The sequence below is a fragment of the Bubalus bubalis genome, chromosome 6 (assembly GCF_019923935.1).
Source record: "Bubalus bubalis isolate 160015118507 breed Murrah chromosome 6, NDDB_SH_1, whole genome shotgun sequence".
NCBI lineage: Eukaryota > Metazoa > Chordata > Mammalia > Artiodactyla > Bovidae > Bubalus > Bubalus bubalis.
Genome location: NC_059162.1, coordinates 110,446,188 through 110,468,507, shown reverse-complemented (window position 1 = coordinate 110,468,507; position 22,320 = coordinate 110,446,188). Strand labels below are relative to the sequence as shown.

The 22,320-nt window shown below is 45.9% G+C and overlaps 1 protein-coding gene across 2 annotated transcripts in view; it reads right to left on the bottom strand.

The window, feature by feature from the left end:
• Positions 1-22,320, bottom strand: part of DLGAP3 (DLG associated protein 3) — a 61,808-nt gene that overhangs the window by 4,786 nt on the left and 34,702 nt on the right. For both annotated transcript variants that reach the window (XM_025289139.2, XM_025289141.2), the window contains 3 exons: positions 16,898-17,111; positions 16,303-16,616; positions 15,773-15,858 (listed from right to left, as the gene is read on the bottom strand). In XM_025289139.2, coding sequence (XP_025144924.1) covers positions 15,773-15,858; positions 16,303-16,616; positions 16,898-17,111 — 614 coding nt within the window. The remainder of the gene's footprint in view (positions 1-15,772; positions 15,859-16,302; positions 16,617-16,897; positions 17,112-22,320) is intronic.

Genomic DNA, 22,320 nt, shown 5'->3' with positions numbered 1-22,320 from the left:
TCTCCAACCGGCCCTATGTCCCAACCCCCACCGAGAGAGAGAGAAAGCAAGAACATATCCACATTGCGTCCTGCATGGTCTTCACCTTGCCACCTGCCCTGTCTTGCCCTGATCAGGATTTGCATCGTTCTTACCTTGACTACTGGATCAGCCTCCTTTTAGACACCACTGCCTCCACTCAGTATAGCAGAGAAGAGCACAGGAATAAAAGGCAGACCTGAGTTCTAATGCTGGCCTTGATGCTATGTGCCTTTGGGAAGTCACTCACCTTCCACCTGGACCATCTAGTACATATATATATATATGTGTGTGTGTAAAATACATTATATGGTATATATGAATATATATTACATACAAACACACACACATATATGATATAAAATGATATGAATGGACCAGTACCATTGCCAAGGTACCTCGTTTCTCTAAAAGTATACTTTGCAGGTGGGGGATGAGTGTAATAGGTGAGGGAGATTAAGAGGGACAAACTTCGAGCTACAAAATATTATAAATAACTCACAGGGGTGAAATGTACAGCATGAATAATATAGTCAATACTACTGTAGTAACTTTATATGGTGACAGATGGTAACTAGACTTATCGTGGTGACCACTGCAATATATATATATAGTATATGGAAATACTGAATTTTTAAATAAAATTATAATTTTAAAAATTATGTCTTATACAATTATACCTATGCATATTTTAGGATCTGGGGCCCAACTTTCCCTCACCAATCCACCCAGGACTAGAATAGTCTTTCTTTCTTTCTTTAATACTTATTTACTTATTTAGCTGTGCTGTGTCTTAGTCAAGGCACAAGGGATCTTTATTCTGCAGTGCAAGATCTTTAGTTGTGGCATGAGAACTCAGTTGCAGCATGTGGGATCTAATAATAGTTCCCTGACCAGGGATCAAACCTGGGCCCCTGGCATGGGGAGTGCAGAGTCTTAGCCACTGGACCACCAGGGAAGTCCCTGGAGTAGTCTTTCTGAAGCTGACCTCTGCCCAACTCATTCCCCTGCTCAAAACCCTTCATTACTCCCCACTGCCACCAAGATAGAGTCCAGGCTTCCTGTGCTGACGTTTACTCTGGATGCAGTTCCCTCTGATTTCATCCAGCTTGCACCCTCTTTGCTCCCCAAGTAGATTCTCGTGGCCCTGACTTTAGCCTCTGCACTCGCTATTCCCCCACTTGAAAGGGCCTTCCTCCTCCTCACTGCCTGTTGGTTCCCTGCTCAAGTGCCGTCTTCTGTGAGCCTCCTAGACCATCCTCAGAACCATGTCTCTCTCAGTGGTCTTCTTGCACATGGAGGCAATCCCACTCTTAAGGGCTGAAATGGCACCCCACTCCAGTGTTCTTGCCTGGAGAAGCCCAGGGACGGGGAAGCCTGGTGGGCTGCTGTCCATGGGGTCACACAGAGTCGGACACGACTGAAGTGACTTAGCAGCAGCAGCAGCAGCAGGTGGCTCAGTGGGTAAAGAATCCTCCTGCCGAGCAGGAGACACAGGTTCCATCCCTGGGTCAGGAAAATCCCCTGGAGAAAGGCATGGTAACTCACTTCAGCATTCTTGCCTGGGGAATCCCATGAACCCCAGAGGAGCCTGCTGGGCTACAATCCATAGAGTGGCAAAGAGTCAGACATGACTGAGCACTCATGCATGCCACTGTTTGGTTACATTTTTCTGTTTCTGGTGAGAGTTTTGTGTGTCTAACTGAACTGTTAGGATGCCCTTTGGCTTCCTTTGAATATTTTTGTGCTTTGAGCTCCAGTTAGTCTCTGGCTCCTTCAGTGCTCCGGCAATTGCAAACCACACTGGGAAAGGTGGGGCTTGCCCCAGTAAATACATTAGTGAAGATATGCCTTCCCTATTTGCTTTCCTGTTACCCCCACGAAGCATGGACCTGTCCTTCAGTATCACTGGGTCAGTGCCTTTCACTCTCCTCTGAGAGGTCCTGAGAAGATCACTCTGTGTCTTGATGGAAATAGGCCACATAGTCTGGAACTTCAGAAGCCTGAGTGCTCCAGGCTTCATGGTTCTCAAATCAGTACCTCAAGGAGCTCTCTCATCGTGTCTACTTGAAGGAAGACCAAAGAAATTGAGGAGCTTATAGGATTACTGGAAACACAATCTTTACCAACACTTCCAGCCAGGAGCCAGAGATTTGCACAGCGCAAGCAGGAATTGGTCATCCTTGAGCAAGTGGCACTTAAAACTAGCAGTGTAGGACTTCCCTGGTGGTCCGATGGCTAAGAATTTGCCTGCCAGTGCAGGTGTTTGATCCCTGGTCCAGAAAGATTCCGCATGCCGTGGGGCAACTAAGCCCACGCATCACAACTACTGAGCCCGGGTGCCTAGAACCTGTGCTCCGAAACAAGAGAAGTCCCCGCAATGAGAACCCCGGGCACACCAACCAGAGAGTAGACCCCGCTTGCCGCAACTAGAGAAAACCTGCTCGCAGCAACAAAGACCCAGAGCAGCCAAAAATAAATAAATGATTTTAAAAATAAATAAAACTAGCAATGTGGGATAAGATTACCCAAGAAAAGAGCAATGGAACAAAGATGCAAAGGCATTTCAGGGGCTGATAGAGACAGTCTAGCCCCAGATGTGTCTAAGCCAGAGAGGAAAAGGAAGACAATCAAGAGAAAGTCACCTAAAAGCAGATAGGAGACCAAAAAAGTGGAGAGTCCCCCCAGAAAAGGGTCTCAAGAGGGAATGAGCAGCCAACTGGAAAATGCAACCAACTGAGAATGGAATTCGGAGAAGGCAATGGCAACCCACTCCAGTACTCTTGCCTGGAAAATCCATGGATGGAGGAGCCTGGTAGGCTGCAGTCCATGGGGTCGCGAAGAGTCGGAAACAACTGAGTGACTTCACTTTCACTTTTTACTTTCATGCATTGGAGAAGGAAATGGCAACCCACTCCAGTGTTCTTGCCTGGAGAATCCCAGGGACGGGGAAGCCTGGTGGGCTGCCGTCTATGGGGTCGCACAGAGTCGGACACAACTGAAGCGACTTAGCAGCAGCAGCAGCAGAGAAGGAAAGGTGTCCACCAACTTGGCGACATGGAAGCCACTTGTGATCAGGGCAAGAGCCAGTTTGGTGGAGTAAGAGCAAGATGCAGAGGCAGGGGGCTGTGAGAAGGAGTGTGTGCCTGAGTGCTCAGTCATGTCCGACTCTTTGCGACCCTATGGACTGTATGTAGCCCGCCAGGCTCCTCTGTCCCTGGGATTCCCCAGGCAGGAGGTGGAGAAAACTAGGCAAGACAGTGGGCTTCCCCGGTGGCTCAGCGGTAAAGAATCCATCTGCAATTCAGGAGACTCGGGTTCCATCCCCAGGTCAGGAGAATCCCCTGGAGAAGGACATGGTAACCCGCTCTGTATTCTTGCCTGGGAAATCCCATGGACAGAGGAGCCTGGTGGGCTACAGTCCATGGGGTCGCAAAGAGTCAGACAGGACTTAGCGACTAAACCACTACCACCAGGCAAGACAACTCTTCCAAAGAGCCTGGTAGAGAAGGGAGGAAGAGAGAAGGCAAAGTACTTTTAAGGAAGGGATAATATGATTATCTGGCAATTATATCTCAATAGGACTGTGAGGAGGGACATTTTGTTCAGGATGGTTCTCACATGCTATGTCCCTAAGGGGCAGGGAGAATAACGGCCCCCCAAAGAAGTCCATGTCCCAATCCCCACAACCTGTGAATAGGTTACTTTCCACGGCAAAAAAAGACTTTGCAGAAATGACCCCATCAAGGATCTTGAGATCCTGCACTATCCAGTTGTGTACATTTTAGTCAAGAGTCCTTATAAGTGAAAGAGGGGAGCAGGAAAGTCAGCATCAGAGAAGGCAATGGGGCAACAGGATCAAGGCTGGAATGACATCATGTGAGGACTCTGCCCGCCACTGTTGGCTCTGAAACCAGAAATGGGCTACAAGCCAAGGAACGCAGACAGCCTCTCTAAACTGGAAAAGGTGACAAAATGGAGGCTTGCCAGAGACTCCAGAAGGGATCAGTCCTGCCAACACCTTGATTTTAGCCCAGTGAAACCCAGTGCAGACTTCCAACCTCTAGAAATGTCAAATCATAAATATGGATTATTAGATGCTGCTAAATTTGTGACTATATATCCTATCAGCAATAGGTAACAATGCAATTTGTAAAGAGAAGTCAACTGAAGCTAGAGAATAAAAAGGCAGTAATCCAAGGACCAGATATGAGGGGAATAAATAAAAACGAACATCCTCTGAGCAGTTAGCATGTGCTAAAGCACTTTATATGCTTTAATCAATATGCTCAATCATCACATTAGTATCAGCCCTACTTACAGGTGAGAAAACTAAGACTTAGAGAAGCTAAGTGAGACCTGGTAGTATCAATTTAGGGCAGTCTGTCCACAGCGGCCAACTCTTAAACCATGACACTCCACTGCCTCTCTAGGATTGAGGGAGAGGGGCAGCCTTAACCAGAAAGGCAGATACCTCAAGCCCTGAGGCCAGACTGTTGGAGAAGGCAAGGGAAGAGATGCAAGCTAGAGGTTGGTCCAGAAGTAGAAAGAGATCCCACCAGATGACCTCAATTGTTACAATAAAATACGCAGGGAGGGGACTTCACTGGTGGTCCAGTGGTTAAGACTCCACGCTTTAACTACAGGTGGCACGGGTTTGACCCCTGGTCAGGGAACTAAGATCCCATTTGCTGCAAGGCATGGCCAAAAAATAAAATATAAATTAAAAAAATAATAAGCAGGGCAGTTGTCTGCTGGAGATTAGGGGGTAAGGAGGCTGGGGGAGGAAATGAGAATGAACAGCTTTTGGGGATGCAGGCTAGCAGAGTGGTTAAGCATGTATGCTCTGGAGCCACACAGCCTGGGTCCAAAGCCCAGCTCTATGGTTTGTGCCTCAGTTTCCTTATCTGTAAATGAGAATGATAACAGTACCTATTCACAGGAGTGTTACGATAAATCTAAAAAATTTAACAGCACCTGGCCTGCCCATTGCAAATGTTAGCTATTATATGGTAAGGCAGGAAGGCTTGTAGCTTGCACTGAAAAGAAAGGGAGGTGGACAAATGAAATAATGGGAGTGTAGCACTGAGAACCCAGCAAGACCATTGTAGTTACTGATTATCATGACTGCTTTTGATCATTTCCATCTGTTCTCCCACAGCACTCTGAATAAAACCTCTTTTATACTCCATATCACACTGCATTATAGTTGTGTATTTGTATATCTGTCTCCCTTATTAAATTGGGCAGTTCCTCAAATAAATGTTGCTTGAGTGGTAGGTTGGTTGGTTTGTTGGTTGGAAGGAAGGACGGCAGAGACTACGAATCACCCTTCAACATCCATTGCCCTTCTCCCTTAATTATAGAATCCCACAGTTTTAAGTTAGACACATGGCCACTTCAAATAAAGATTCTTTTACCAATTCCCCTTGCAGCCAGGTGCAGCATGTGGTTAAGTTGTAGCTCAGGGGATATAAGCAGAAGTAGAATGTGCAACTTTCAGAAAATGCTCCTAAAAGGAAAGGGTATGCCCTTCTTTGTTCCTTTCTCCTCCCTGCTGCCCAGAATGCAGACACAATGGCTGGACCCCAAGCAGCCATTTTGGAACATGAGATGGAAGCCAAGTACTGAGGATGGAGGAGCAATAAGGTAAAAGAAGACTGGGTCCTGACACTGTGTAGCACCCACCAGCCCTCAACTGACTCTCTGGACTTCTAGGTAAGACAGAAATAAACTTCTGTCATATTTGAGTCACTGTCATTTAGGGATTTTCTATAACTCACAGCCAAACCTAATTGTAACTCTCACAGATCCATTTTCAGGGCACTGAAGTGCAGGGCTTATGCCCCTATTTAGTTCTGGATCTGGCAGTATTTGCTGCAGTCTTCACCAACAGCTGCAAACACAGGATAGAAATTGGCTTCACTTATGAATCACCATTAACTCATAACAATGCCTTTCACAATATTTTCTCCCCAAGCCTTTTAACAAGGTTGAGGAGGCCTTCTCCCCTCAAGTCCTTTAGAATGACAATGCTCACATTCCTGATGCTTCTGGAAGTTGTCATCATGGTTACTTCTGGAAGATGTTTCTACTGTGATTCTCTAAGGGATAACAAAAGGCTCTGGGAAGAAACTGGCTTATCCCAAGAGATGCATTGTCCAAGGAATGCTCAACTTGCTAGGAGTTGTCAAGTGGTTTTGCTAGGAGTATTTGGCAGCAGACTGGCAGGGGTGGGAGGGAAAATGGGCCTGGAGATTTCAGCAAGGCTCAGCCATTGTACCAGCTCCCTCTCTGAGAAAGCATCCAAGAGCTTAAGCATATGATCAATCAGGGATCCCCGAGTCCACCATCCCTAGCCTGGGGGCTGTCTCCCAACCTCCACCCAAGTGGGGCTAGGATGGGAGACTGAGAATCATGACCACCTTGGAGTTGACGGCAGAGGACTAGAGGTGGTGTCCACCCCCCAGTCTTGTGGCCAGTCGGCAACTCACTGCTTTTGCAGGACTGCTCTTGGAATATAACATCATGAGGATGGATGCATCCTGTTCTTTCAGCACATTCCCTTCTCAAGTCGCAGTGCCAGAAATGACCATGATACTAAGAAAGGGGTGGACTTCCTGCACAGAGTTCGCCAGGTATCCCTAAGTGGGCATTTGGATCTAAGCAGGGTTGTCAGATAAAATACTACAGGACTCTCAGTTAAATTTTAATTTCAAATAAATAACAGCTAATTTTTTAGTATATGTCTCAAGTACTCTTTGGGAAATACTTTTCCTAAAAATAATTCACTGCTTATCTGATAATCAAATTTAATTGGCTAGTATAGTGTTCTCTACTCATGTTTGTTGTTTTGTTTTGTTTTTGCTAAATTTGGGATTTAAGATAAGATCTTAATGGGAGAGATCTAGAAATGGAAGCTACAAGGGGATCCCATGTTTGGAGAGAGTCAGAAGTAAAAATCACATGGTTTCGATGTTCTCAGAAGGCCCGAGGAACAGACGTCTGATATTCAGCAACGACATTTGATGTATTCTTTTATCAAGGCCCAGAGTGTGCTGGGTCTGGAAAGACAGGTGTTGTGGGATGCTCTGAGACAGGGCTGGTAACTGTTTCTTAACTATGCTCCCTCCCTCCTTCCCACCACAGAGTCTTAGCACCTGCTGGTCCTTCTGCCGGGAACGCTCAGCTCCCACCTTCACCTTGTTGATTTTTGCTCATCCTTCAGGTCTCCACTCAAATGTCACCTCCTCCGCAATGGGGAGTCCATGCCTGACCCCCATGATGGGTCCAGGCCCCGTATCACACACTCTCACAGTGTATATACGTCTCCTCTGAGGCTCCTGCGGTTATATTCTGCATCACTTAGGAGGTTCTTAGATTAATGCAGCAGCAAGCTTCACAGTGCAGGGTTGTGTCTGGCTGGGTTCCCCTCTGTATCCTTGGTGCCCAGAACAAAACGTAACACAAATACCAGGGATACAATTAACGCCTGTGGACAAATGAATCTTAGGTGGGGGCATGGTGGAGATGGAACTGAAGGGCACCAACCCCAACTCCTGTCTGTTTCTAAGCCAGGCCACCACTGCTGATGAACAACAGCAAAGACCCACAGGCAACTCTCAGGTGTTACGGGCAATAAATCTGAATTTTTCACCCAAAAGATTAGCAGAGAACCCCTGCATGGCAGAAAAGGAGAAACTTTTCCTCCCCTGCCATTTTTAAAACCAAAGTACAGAGAGAGAAAGAGAGAAATACTGGGACCAGTGAGACAGGAGCAAGGACAAGAGAGTCCAGGAAAATTTGGTGGCAGCGGGTGGGGGGGGCTAAGCCTGGATGCATGCCTAGAACGGCTGCTGGTACTCATGGCTCACTTTTACGTACCAGTTGGGACATGGTGTGTGGTAAGTCAGACTTTGAGTGCCAGGGACATAAGGGACAGAAAGGACAGCGCAGGCGCATAACTAAGGATGCCTCCAGCAGACACGCAAGCGAACCTGGCCAGAAAGATGCGCCAGATTTCTTCTCTCCCCACCTGTCACCCGCTCCGGATTCCCAATGTGATCACCTGTCCCAAGCAATTCAGTTCCTTAGACATTGATCCAACACCATCTCCCCTCCCCAACCCACCCCTCCAAACCTCCCTGAGCACCTACATGAGGACAAGGAAGACCTCAGCCTCTACCTGTCCCCACCCTTCCTGACTTCACTCCAAATGCTTCCAAAATCAGTCCACTTCTCTATCTGCTGTTCATGGCCTAGTCCAGACGACTGATCGATGTAGTGGACTGAACCAACCTAAGAAGTTCCCACCCACCACCCCCATTCACATAGAAATGCTGGATCAAGCAAAGCCCAAAAGGTGGTTTTGCTACAATGCCAAGCTTGAAAATAGGAAAGAGACAACTTCAAGTATCAGAAACAAAGAAGAGGTTCAAAATCTGAGTGGTGAACAGGAATCTCAGCCAAGTGAGCCACAGGAATACGGGCCAGACATATGCTAGAGGCTAGATGGTAATGCCCAGGGAGGATAAAAGGAGACACGCTGAGCCTGTGCATCCTGGGGACCTGGAAGGAGACCCCATGAATAAAGCCAGCAGCCAAAAAAAAAAAAAAAAGGTTGTTTCATTTACAAACGCAGACTAAAAAACTCATGTCATGATTCAGGTACGTAGCCTGGAAGCAGGATGCTGAAAAATCAGAATATTAAGGCTGCTCTGTGTGTGGCTGTGGGGTCTGAATGAGTAGTACCAGTGAAATACAGAAACCTCAAGCTGAGATATTAACTCTAAAACTGGTCCCAAGCTCAAGCAGTACTTTGGCATAAAGGGAATTGAACCCAGGAGGAAGCAGTGGGCAGTAACTAGCAATAGTGAACACATAAATTGTTAAAACATGTTTGTAAATCCAAACTATTAAGCCATAAAAGATATAACAACAACTGATTTGGCAGGGTTTTGTAAAGAGGTATAATCAGAATAATAGAAAAACATAACATGGAAAATTGGAACTAAGAAGGAAATTAAAGTGTTTCAAGGTTCTTATTTTGTGCCTATTTCAAGATAGAAATACTAATTTCAGACTCTATTAGAGAAGTGTGAAATTAAGTATATTTGTTTGAAATCTGAGGGAAATCACTACTAAAACATATACTTCCAAACCAGTGGAGAGATGGAGGGAATAGGAGAAATAAAGTCACCTTGATCAGGTCAATAGATGGCAGAAAAGTAGGGGAGGATAAAAACAAAGAAAAAGCATGTCTGGAAGAAAATTTTCCAAGAGATGATAGAAATAAGGTCAAATAAATCAGTAATCAAAAATATATAAATGGATTAAATAGGTCTACTAAACTCTAGCCCCATACTGCTTATGAGCAACATATCTAAAACACAAGGATACAGAGACATGAGGAGACAAAGGATGAAAAAAGATGCAGTGGAAAATTAATCAAAAGAAAGCAGACATAGCAATTAAACCAGGCAAAATCAACTTCAAGGCAAAAACCAGCAATAAGGATGAAAAGCATCCTATTTAATGATAAAAGGGCCAACCCATCAAGAAGATACAATAATCATAAGCCTGAATACTACTGACTTAAAAAAATGCATAATGTAAGGGCTGCCAGTTAAGTTTTAATGGGGGCAAAAAGGACTGCAGCCTGGGAGATACAAGCTCAGATAGCTCTGAGAAACTGCTCAAAGAGGTGAGGTGGAAGGACAGTATACACATGATTTTGGTAAAGGGGGAGTATGTGCAATCAAGCACAGTTTTTTGTAGAAAGTTTCTGCTGAGAAACAGTTGTCACGGTGAAAGACTTTAGTGCTTTTCTAGATATGATGAGATACAAGAACTGGGCTCATGGAAACAGCTCCTGAGAACATCTGACTATCTGAGGGCCTGTGCTGCCGGGTTTCCCGCAGAACGCCTCACTTCTGCTCCACCCTGAGCTCCTCATGGGTGGCGGAGCTGCCCTTGCAGCAACAGCACATGATGTGACCCTCGTGGAGGCGGATGGTGGCAAGCACCCGTGGCAGGTGCCAATTCGTGGTCGGCAATACTAAACAGCATTCTTTCAAGTTAAAGAAAAGGATTAATAAAATTCCCAGGGGAAACAGCACATCCATAATCATGTAAGACATTTTTAACACACCTGTCTCATACCTGTTAAACATCCAAAAACCGAAGGTAAACATTTGAAAAATGTAATTTGTAAGTCTGACTACATATACGTATATGATGAAGAAGCCCTGACAAATTCTAAGGAATAAATAGCATACAGAATGCATTCGATAACCACAATGTAGCAAATCTAGAAACTGAGAATGAAAAGGAGCCCTGCACACACACACACACAAAATACATTTGGAAATCTTTTAAAAAATTCTTCTAAATAATTTACAAGTTAAAAAAGAAATTATGATGAAAGTTACAAACTAGTTAGAACTGAACAATGAAAACACTGTATCCCCAAACTGATGAGATACAGATACAGCAATGTAGTTAGAAGTGAATGGATAGCCTTAAAAACACATTAGAAAATAAGAAGTACTGTTCTAGAGGCTGAAAATAAACAAACATGGTGAAAGAAAGAAAATAATAACACAAAAGTAGTAGAAGAAAGGAAATATTAAAGGTAAAAGAGAAACAATAGAGACGCTCATCCAAACCAAAAGCTAGTTTGTTTTTTTTTTAAGACTAATAAAGGACAATTTTTAAAAATATATTAAAATAATAAAATATACAAACCTTTGGCAAAATGAGTCAAGAAAGAGAGGCAGGGTATAAATATGTGGTATTAGGAATAAAAATGAGGCACAGCTTATAAATATGTTAAAATTTTATAAAATTATAATAGTATCAGAATATTTATACCAAAAATTTTGAAAACTGTCGATTTTTGTTATAGCGCCCATTTTTTAGAAATACATGAGTCACCAAAATTGACTCAAGAAGAAAAATAAAACCAGACTGGATCAATAACCTGGAGAATCCCAGGGATGGGGGAGCCTGGTGGGCTGCCGTCTATGGGGTCGCACAGAGTCAGACACGACTGAAGGGCCTTAGCAGCAGCAGATCAATAACCGCTAAAGAAACTGAAGCTGTAGTTTGAAGTTTCTCCTATCCCAGAAAGGCATCAGGCCCAGACAGCTTTATAGGCAGCCTTTACCAAAACTTTAAGGAAGAGATAACCCTTATTTTACACAAATTGTTTCAAAGAACAGACACACAGAGAACACTACCAAGCTCATTTTCAGAGTCAAGCGTAACCTTAATGCCTGAACTAAATAACAACAACCAAAAGAAAATTGTAGGCCAATATCATTTATGAACATAAATATAAAAATCTCAAATAAAGTAACAGCTATTCAAAAATCCAGCAATGTCTATGAAAATAACACCACAAGACTGTGACAAAAACTGTTAGAGTTCCATATACTCATTTTTCTCTTTGTCTGCAGCAATAAGAACCCTAATTTTCAGCTCTGCTCATTGCACTTTGCTTCCCAATAAAAGACTATTCCACAGCCTCCCTTGCAGCCAGATGCCACCATGGGATGAAGCTTTAGCCAATGTGATGTGTGAAAGTGCTGTCTGTAACTTTTAGGAAGTCTCTTAAAAAGGAGGGACTGCATCCTCCTCCTCTCTTCCTCCTTGGTACTGCTCAGAATGCAGACAGGATAGCTAGGGTTTAATCATCAGCTTCTTGAATAAGTGCTATACAAAGGGTAGAAGATCAGCAAGATAAGAAGAGTCTGGGGTCCTGACACTGAACTTCTACATCCAGGCTTTTTATTTGTTTGTGTGCATGCTAAGTCACTTCAGTCATGTCCAACTCTTTGTGACCCCATGGACTGTAGCCTGCCAGGCTCATCTATCCATGGGATTCTCCAGGCAAGAATACTGGAGTGGGTTGCCATGCCCTTCTCCAGGGGATCTTTCCAACCCAGGGATGGATCCTGCATCTTCCCTGTCTGCTGAAAGTAAAAGTCCATCAGTCGTGTCTGACTCTTTGCTACCCCATGGACTCTACAGTCCAAGGAATTCTCCAGGCCAGAATACTGGAGTGGGTTGACTTTCCCTTCTCCAAGGGATCTTCCCAACCCAGGGATCAAACTCAGGTCTCCCACATTGTGGGAGGATTCTTTACCAGCTGAGCCACAAGGGAAGCCCAAGAACACTGGAGTGAGTAGGCCCTGTTTAGCCCTGTTTAGCCAAACTTAATCCAAATTGATAATGGGATCCATCGAGGTTTAACCCAGGAATGAAGGAATGGGTCAACATGGAAAAATCTATCAATATAATTCAGCACATTACAGATAAAAGGAGAAAATCTAGGATCATATCTCAGTAGATTCTGGAAAAGCACTCAATAAAATTCCACTCTCATTTTTTGTTGAAAAATAAAAACTCTTAGCCTACTAGAAATAGAAAGGAATTTCCTTAACTGGTAAATGATTTCCATCAAAATCTGCAGCCAACATCATCATACTTCTAAGTGGGACTTAGGAGATAGTCACTAATATCAGGAATGACACACGAATGCTACACTCAACAGTGAACTAGAAGTCCTAGTTGACGCACTGTTACAAGAAAAAGAGATTTTACTTTTATCTATTTACTTACTTATTTGACTGTGCCATGCAGCTTGTGGGATCTTAGTTCCCTGACCACGGATTGAACCCACACCCTCAGCAGTGGAAATGTGGAGTCCTAACCATTTGACAGCCAGGGAATTCCAAGAAATTTTTAAAATATAGATTTAAAAGGAATATTCTCATTTGCAAAACTGACTACATAAAAAAAAATCATGATTTTCAGACAAACTTTGGGTCTTAATAAGACAGAGCAGAAGGTTGCTGAATACAAAATTAACATGTAAAACCTAACAGTGTTCCCACACATTGGTAGTACCCAAGTATACTTTTAACAGGGAAAAAAGATCCCTAACCTGAGATTGTCCACAATGCCTTCCTTCTGGACCATGAAAAAATCCTGCTTCCTAGCCTCCCCATGTCTGCCCTTACTTCCCTCAAATTAATTCTTCACTCAGCAGCTAGTGATCCCTTGTAAACATAAATTAGATCATACCACACCCCTTCTTTAACCTTTCAAAGGCCACTCATCAGTTAGAATTAAATTCCAAGGGGAGTTTAGGGAAGAATGGATGCACGTATATGCATGGCTGAGTCCCTTTGCTGTCCACCTGAAACCGTCACAGGACTGTTAATCAGCTATCCAGGTGTCCAAGCGTCAGTCACTCAGTCGTGTCTGACTCTCTGAGATCCCGTCAGGGCCCTCTGTGCACAGAATTCTCCAGGCAAGAATACTGGAGTGGGTAGCCATTCCCCTCACCAAGGGATCTTCCTGACCCAGGGATCGAACCTGGGTCTTCTGCATTGCAGGCAGATTCTTTACCGTCTGAGCTACTATACTCCAATATAAAATAAGAAGGTTTTTTAAAAAAGAATTAAGTTCCAGTTCTTTATCATGCCCATGCTCTACATGACCTGGCCCCATCTATTCTCCAATCCACTGCCTCACAACCACCCCATCCTGTTCCACACCAGCCATATGAAGCTTCTTTCAGTTCCTGAAGCGTGTCACTCTTTTCCTCTCCCAGTGCTCCCACATAGTGCTATTCCCTCTTTCTGGGATGCTTCCCGCAAGCCCACCAGCCCCCCGCCCGCTATCACCTGAGTGCTCCCAGTCAGCCCTCAAGTCTCAGCTTAAATGTCTCCTGCTTAATCTGAATAAAGTCCCTTCTCTCTTAGCACCTGATTTTTTCTTTCATATGACCACTGTAATGTGTAATAATATCCCATTACTTGTTAAACCATAGTGTGTAATCATATTTTTACTCATGTATTATTTTCTTTTTAAACTTTATTTAATGTATTTAGTTATTGGCTGAACCACACAGCCTGTGAGATCTTAGTTCTCTGACAAGGATCAAACCCACACCCCCTGCATTGGAAGCACAGTTTTAACCACTGGACCTCCAAGGAAATCCCACTCATGGTTTGTTTACTTGTTGCCTTGATTCCCTTCTAGGCCACAATTCCTATGAGGGCAAAAGTCATGTCTTTCACGCTTCCCGGAGCATTTAACAAAGCTGTCATGTAACAGATGCTTAATAAGCATTTTCTAAATGAATCAATCCAGGAGTGAATGACAGAGTTTGCTGATTTAGCTCAGGTCTCAGCAGCATGCTTGCTGTACTCTTCCCAGGATTCAGGTTTGTTTTGCGGAATGGGGGACCTCTGGGGGTCTATGTGGATGAGGGACCAAGAAGCCTCATCAAGAGGCAAACGGGGCCACATGGGCTTGGTTGATGGTCCATGGTTCAGCATTAGAGTTGGCAGCAGGGTTCTGAACACAGAGCTGCACCTATAGCCATGACTCCTACCTCACCTCTCAAGAACTCATCATGGACTTATAGGATTTGGTTTGCCATAAAGTACAACTTTTCTGAGCTCTTTACGGTATATTAAGAATTTGAAGGGGACCTCCCTGATGGTCCAGTGGCTAAGACTCCACACTCCCAATGCAGGGGCCTGGGTTCGATCCTTGGTCAGGAATTAGATCCTACATGCTGTAACTAAGACCCGATGAAGGTAAATAAATAAAAAGAATTTGGAGGACAGGAGCTTTCAGGAATAATGGGGGCAACAAGGGTGTCTTTTTGCTGTCCTCGATAGAGACGTTCACAGCCTTAGGAGCATATGGAGCTGCAGGGAGCTAACATGAAGAGGAGGAAAATGGTGAATCCCCACAGGAACTTCAAGAAGTCTTGATCACACACACACACAAAATGCTCCCAGGGGTTCCCAGAAATAGCTGGGGGAATTTAGGGAAAGTCTAAAAGCCCAACAGTGGCAACCAGAAACAGAGCTGCTAAGGACTGCTACGGGCACTCTAGTTTTATTCCTTCAGGAGGTACGGCCTGGGCCACACAGATTACCATGAAACTCTTACTGCCAGCCCCAGGCACCACACTTAGGGCCACTGGCCTGGGAGCAGGGCAGCCCAGAAGGTAGATGGGCCACTGTGGCACTGCTACCTGGTCATTAGGGAAAGAAAGCATCTTCCACACGAACGCAACAACAGAGGGATTCCTTCCAGTGTTCCCTCCAGAGCTCTCAGTGCTAATTTTTCAGTTGGAAATTAAGAAAACAATCTTTCTGAGACCATCTAATGCCAGAGAGTGGCTGTTGATTTCTTGGGTACAACACAGACTCAAGCATATAATAGGTACCCCCGACTGGTTAAATGCTTGTGTGAGCCGAATGAGGAGGAGTGTTATATCGACCAGGGGTCCCTGAGAGGCAATCTTCATGTTTATTTGTTTCTTTTTGAACTCACATACTTGTACACCACAGGAAGTCAGCAGGGACTGGAAAAATCCTGTGATCCTCTGTAAAGCACAGCTGCTGGAGGCCTACTCTGCACCCACCTGCCACTGTTCCCTACTACCCCCTTCCCTGGACCTCTGTATACCTCCTGTCCACCGCTCAGCACCTGGGACAGGCACTGGAACTAAGAGAACTCACTTTATATCTGATGACTGCCCGGGGTGGGGCATCTCTGCGAAGAACCTCTGTGGCTGCTCTGACGCCTCCCCAGTAAAAGGGCTTGCTCCCCAGGACCAGGAGGAGAGGGTTACAGGGAGACCAGGCCTGTGAGGTCCTTATGCAGCCCTCTCTCCTCTTCTCCCCCTGTCCACAAGGCCTGAGATATCCCCACTGGGACCTACCTCTTGTCTTCTTCTACCTGTACACCGATGGAATGGAACTCTCTTCGACTCCTATTCTCCGTGTCTGAGTCTGAGATAGTCTCCACCTGGTGGCAAGGTTGGGGAGTCAGTAGGCAGGGCTAGACCAAGGCCCTCAAGCTGTTCCCCAGGGAGAAGGGCAAGCGATGCCTGAGTCTCAAGCCAGAGGGCAGATCCTGCCAATATGACCTGCCTGAACAGGACGGCAGACCCAGGAGATCGGATGCATTAAGGTTACAACTTCTGGGCACCGCTCTCCGCTTGCCAGGGGTGATGGTGCCAGGATGAGGGACAACGATGTGGGCCCGGCTGTTTGAAGCAGCAACCCCAACCCACGCCCCGTCGATGATCAGGCTAAGAGCAAGCGAGGAAAAGGTCTGTGTATCCAGAAGGCCCCACTGACCCTCTCAACCCATCCTCAACATGGCCAAGGCCATACAGAATCCATGGTGTTAAAAATTTAAGCAACCAAGAAAAAGCAAAACTTTCATTGGCGCCTCCTCCGGCCATACCTGAACCCCGATGGACGGCCGCCACTTCCGCTGCCGCGCCAGGCTCCGCAGCTCCTCCCTCCCAGGAATGGTCTTGATGATGAGTGTGGGGGGCTTGGGGCTGGCCCGGGGTGGCACTGGCGCCAACTCCAGGGTGCGCGCGCCCATGGCCGGGCCATCCAGCCCGTCCGCGGAGCTGCAGCGCCGGGCTGGGCCCTCCGCCGCGGTGAAGCTCTCGTGGGCGGAGTCGGTGCTGCTCTGGGCGGTGATGGAGATGCGGGGCGGGGCCTGGCTTCCCGGCGGGATGGGGGGCGGGGCCTTTCTGAAGTTGAAGGCTGCGGCCAGGGAACCCAGAGACACAGCGGGTGAGAAACGCCGTCCTGGTAAGCGTCTGTGGCCGACCACCCCCCCGCACCCACGCGGTAGCACAGGACCCAGCAGCCACGCCTAACCCACGTGCCGCTACGTAAAGAACCACGGATCATTCCTTCATCCGGCCCAGAGAGGCAAGCGATCTGCCCAAAGTCGAGCAGCACGGCCGCCACCAGGGCCGGAGCTGGAACCCAGATCACTCTCCAACCTAGGGCTGGGCCAGGGGCAGAGAGGGCATACTCACAGGAGCCGGGCCTCCCTGAGACAGAGGCAGGGGCAGCAAGGAGGGGCAGGCAGTCGTCGTCTTGAGAGCAGCCAGCCTGGATGGCCCGGAGGTAGCTGTGGCTCCGCATGCGGAAACAGCCGGGCAGATCCAGAGCGTCCACGGCCTGGGACTCCAGTTCCCCAAACACGGACCCGCACACGGCCTCTAGCTGCTGGTTCAGCTCCTCGCTGAGCTGGGTGCAGGGACCAGAAGGACAGTTACCGTGGTGCTGGAATGGGGGCGTGTCTGAGGCACTTTGCCTTAGGAACATCTCTAGTTCTGCAGAGGCTGGGTCTCAGTGTGAGACTTAGGTATTTGGACTAAAAGAAACCCCCAGCCCATGCAGAGAAAGATGGAGGCACCTCTGCCCTGTGCTGGTCCCGGGGCCTGCTTTGGGATCAACCTTGGTGTCTAATCTTTCCCCTAAATACTCCTCCCTCTGCCCCAGCTATACCTCTCCCAGACGGCGCCATCTTCCTCTCCACCTGATCCCATCCCCTCAGGGTTCTCTCACCTGACCCCTGGGGGAGAGGACAAGGGAGCTGACCGCAAAGTATGGGGGGTGAGTACTGCAGGGAAGAACAACTTTTATTATTTATGACCTGAAAAAGTGAAAGTCACTCAGTCATGTCCAACTCTTTGCGACTCCAAGGACTGCAGTCCACCAGACTCCTCTGTGGAGTTGTCCACAGGAATTGTCCAGGCAAGAATACTGGAGTGGGTTGCCATTTCCTTCTCCAGGGGAATCTTCCCCAACCAGGGACTGAACTCAGTTCTCCTGCATTGCAGGCAGGTTCTTTACTGTCTGAGCCACCAGGGAAGCCCATTTATGACCTACTGCATTACAAAAATGATCAAAAGCAACCTATAGAGATATAATCATGTGGAAGGAAGGAAATTAATGAGTACATAATGGAGCAAAAATTATCTACCTTGTAGTGTTTCAAGCCCTCCCCCACCTTCTGCCCACTAACTAAGGAGGGACTCAGCCTGGTTCAGCCTGCAGGTTCCTAGCCTGCCCTCCTCCTCTGAGGGAAGTTCAGTCATTGAGGATCAAGATGCTTGTTTTTGGTTTTGATAGTTTGTGATGCAGAATCATTTTGTGATGTGTTAAAAAGAATTTAAGCAACTAAGAAAAAGCAAACCAAGAATTTTGTTCATGGAACCATGTTGCATAACACTGCACTAAGACTAAATACACCAGAGGCTGTTGCTTCATTTGCCTTGAATGAGAAAACTGGCAAAAAGAAAATATAAAGGTATGGAAGAAGGTGGGTTAGTGGTAAACTCAACGCTCAGGGAACAGGATGGTTGCATCTTTGACCCTGAGCTTCAGAACAGCCAGCACTTTGAGTATAGGCTGTGGGTTGTTTACAAGGGCTGTGTTGTGAGACTCAGCTGGACTCAAATGCTGGTTCTGCTAGTTCCTAGCAGTGTGGCCTGAGAAAGTCATTTAAAGTTTTTGGGCCCCAGTTTAATCACCAGTCAAATAGGAAAGATAATGGTACCATACTCGTAGGGCTATTTAGGGAACTCAAAGAAAAACATGAGAGGCACTTGGTGCAGGTAAGCCCTCCATCTGTGCCATGTGTCTCAGGGCCTGCCTGGCAAACACAGGCCACCACTCATGACAACCACACTAGTCTTGTCACTGAGTCCCAGGGAAATTCCCCCATGGGTGATTATGCAGAGGTCACTGGATGAAGTCATGGACAAGGTCCTCAGTAGCAACCAGAGGATGAATATGACAGCAAGTATCCCGTGGCTGCATCTTGTGACATCTCCCAGGAAAGAGTCATGGCAACCTATTTACGTGCAGTCAACAGAGAAAGGAGTGGCTTGATCCATGTGTAAAATGTAGCTCAACGTTTCCAAACTCGGCCTCCAAAGTATATATGATATTATAACACTACAGTCTACCTCAAATTGAGCAGGAATTCCCATCCTATTCTACCGATGGGCAAACCAAGGCTCAGAGAAGGTGGATGAATTATTCAAAGATGCCCAGCATGTACGTGAGAAAACCAAAGTGCTCAGTTTCCTGGCTCTCCTGCCAAGCTGACTGAGTATCAGAATTTCCTGGAGACCTTGTTAAATTTACATTAACTTGGGCACTACCCTAAGGATCTGAACCCAGAGTTCTCTAACTCTAAGCCTGTCTTTGTTTTGACTGCTTTGAAGGTCAGAGCCAAATTTTCTGGAGATTCAGGTTCAGTGATTCCAATATTGGCCCAGTAATTAAAAAGGAAGACTGTCTTCAGCTTTTTTCTAAACGAACTTCATTACAAGTGTACAGAAATTACAAAAAAAGTGTTATTCGCTCATTCGTGTCCAACTCTTTGTGACTCCATGGACTGTAGCCTATCAGGTTCCTTTGCCCATGGAATTCTCCAGATAAGAATACTGGAGTGGGTAGCCATTCCCTTCTCCAGGGGATCTTCCCGACCCAGGGATCAAGCCCAGGTCTCCTGCATTGCAGGCAGATTCTTCACCATCTGAGGTACAAGGGAAGCCAATGGACAAATCACAACTCCTTGTGAGTCTACCTCTCAGTTTCCTATCTCTTGACCTCTGGGGTACCAAGCACCAGTGGTGCCAGGCTATTTTCTAAAGCTCAAGAGATAACCTAACTCCTGCTATTTCTAGGCTAGGCTCAAGATACTCCCCAGCCAGAACCAATCCAACCCAGAGGGTCCCTCTGAAGCACAAGAAAGCTGACCCAACCCCAGCAGAGAGCATTTTGACCTCAAGTCTGAACACCAAGGATAGAAGGAGTCTCACTCTGTGGCCTATCTCTGTATCTCTAGCCCTCTTCTGTGTGTAAAGCACTAGGCATAATATCTGGCATATAGCAGATGCTTAATAAACATTAGCAGACTTCCCTGGTGGTCCAGTGATTAAAAATCCACCTGCCAATGCAGGAGACAGGTTCAATCCCTGGTCCAGGAAGATTCCACATGCTGTGGGAAAACTAAGCCCAAAAGCCACATCCACTGAGCCCATGCACCTAGAACCTGTGCTCTGCAACAAGAGAAGCTACCACAATGAAAAGCCCATGCACTGCAACTAGAGAAAGCCTGCACCAGCAATGAAGACCCAGTGCAGCCAAAAATAAATAATAAAATAAATAAATTTTAAAAAAGAAAGAAAGAAACTGAAGTTGCTCAGTCGTGTCCGACTCTTTGTGACCCCATGGGCTGTAGCACCCCAGGCTCCTTTGTCCATGGAATTTTTCAGGCAAGAGTACTGGAGTGGGTTGCCATTTCTTTCTCCAAAATTTTAAAATACTTATGTATAAAATAAAAATAAATAAATTTACATTGCTACTATTATTAGTAGCAAGAGGTTCTTAAATCACAATGACAATACTTCTCAGAGGCCCCTCTTTCCCAAAGGTTCTCAAGCTCTTGAAATCCCAACCATATGTTAGTTCCATAACCAACTCTATCTAAGGCAGACAGAAGGGGGGTGAGAAACTCCCCAGGGCCACACATCTTCCATCTCTACTAGCCAAGAGGAACTTCTAGAGTTCCAATAAGGGACGAGGACCCAAGAGAAATGCAGACTTTTATAGACTCTCAGAGGAATATTGCATCTGAGCTGATCTTTACTATATTACAAGTATGAAATTTTAACATTATGCTGTGAATTCTCCTATTTTCCCTATACAGCCTTCTATCCTGCTCCCCCTGACACTTACTTTCAGGTGAGTCAAAATCAAAAAATCCTCTTGGGAAATAAAAACCTTAGCCTTTCTGCAATCCAGACTCAGAATCAGTATTTCCAAGGCTGTGGGATATTTAAAAGAAAATATTTTGTTTGGGTCTAACTGAAAACTGTCTGTACTGGTGCTGGTGGGTCTAGTTGGGGGCGAGGCAACATCCTGTATACTTTACATATAGCATTTGGCTTAGATAACTTTGGAAAACCCTCTCATTTTAAAACATTCTAAAACACTGGATAAAATATAACAAACATTTCATATGCATAGCTGAGCTCACAAGAAAGAGAGATAAGTCCCCAGGGGACAAAAACAAAGAGGAGATTGGAAAATCAGAATATTAGCTGTGTAAGCCAATGCTGCAAACAGCCCAGTGGAGGTGGGAGGGAGGGGGAAGGGGGAGCTGGTCTCAGTAACCAAAGGACTTAGATTTTAACGCCCACTTGGGTGTAGGAGTAAGGCTCTGGGCCCACATGAAGCATGAAATTGGAAATGGGAACCTGCATACAAATAGAAAAGGAGAAAGCTTTGATAAAATGATAAACTAGAAAAAAAATCAATTATCGGCACAAACTGATGACAAAGGAGGTAGTCAGAAGTCTAGGCACTGAGGAGGGGGGAAAGAAGATAAATTCCCTAAAGATTTATACTCAGAAGGTAGTTTTCACACAGACACAGGATTTTGTATCTACATGGGCCAGATCCCTCCCCAAATTAAAAATTAACATGAAATGGTCCCAGACCAAGAACAGTCCAACAGAGCAATCTAAAAATCTGGGGGACGCACTCTTAAGCCAAGCTGATGAGGATGATCACAAATAAAGCTCCATTGAAGATGACCTCATATTAGAAAGTGTGATCTGACGTGGCCCCTAAATCTTTACCTCCTGGCATTCACACTCTCGCATAGTCCCCTCCTCTCAAGTGCAGATTAGACCTATTTGTCCACTTCTGATGAAGAGAATATGGCAGATACAATGGTATGTCACTTCTGAGATTAGATCACAAAAATACCAGGGCTTCCATCTTGGACACATTCTCTCACTCTCTCAGAGCCTTAGCTCTGGGGGAAGCAAGTTGCTGTGCTGTGAGTTGTGTTATATTACGAGCCATACGGTGAGTCCTACACATTACGGATAGGAAGCCTGCTGACCGCAGGTGAGCACGGAAAGAGATCTTCCTCTAGTCAAACCTTGAGATGACTGCAGCCTTGGCCAACACCTTGATAAAGCCTGTAAGACATCTGACCCAGGTGGCACCAGCTAAACTGTGCTCAGATTCCTGACCTATAGAAATTGTGAAATAATAAATATTTTTTGTTTTAAGACTCATGTTTTTATTGGTTTGGTTTTGGCTACACTGGGTCTTCGTTGTGCTGTGCAGGCTCAGTTCCTGGCCGAGGGATCAAACCTGCGTCTCCTGCACTGGAAGGCAGATTCTTAACCACTGGACCATCAGGAGAGTTCCAAGACACTATGTTTTGGGGTAATTTTTTATGCAGCAATAGGTAACTGGGCCTCCCAAGTAATGCTAGCAGAAAAGAGCCTGCCTGCCAATGCATGAGACATAAGAGACACAGGTTCAATCCCTGGGTCGAGAAGATCCCCTGGAGGAGGCCATGGCAACCCACTCCAGTATTCTTGCCTGGAGAACCCCATGGGACAGAGGAGCCTGGTAGGCT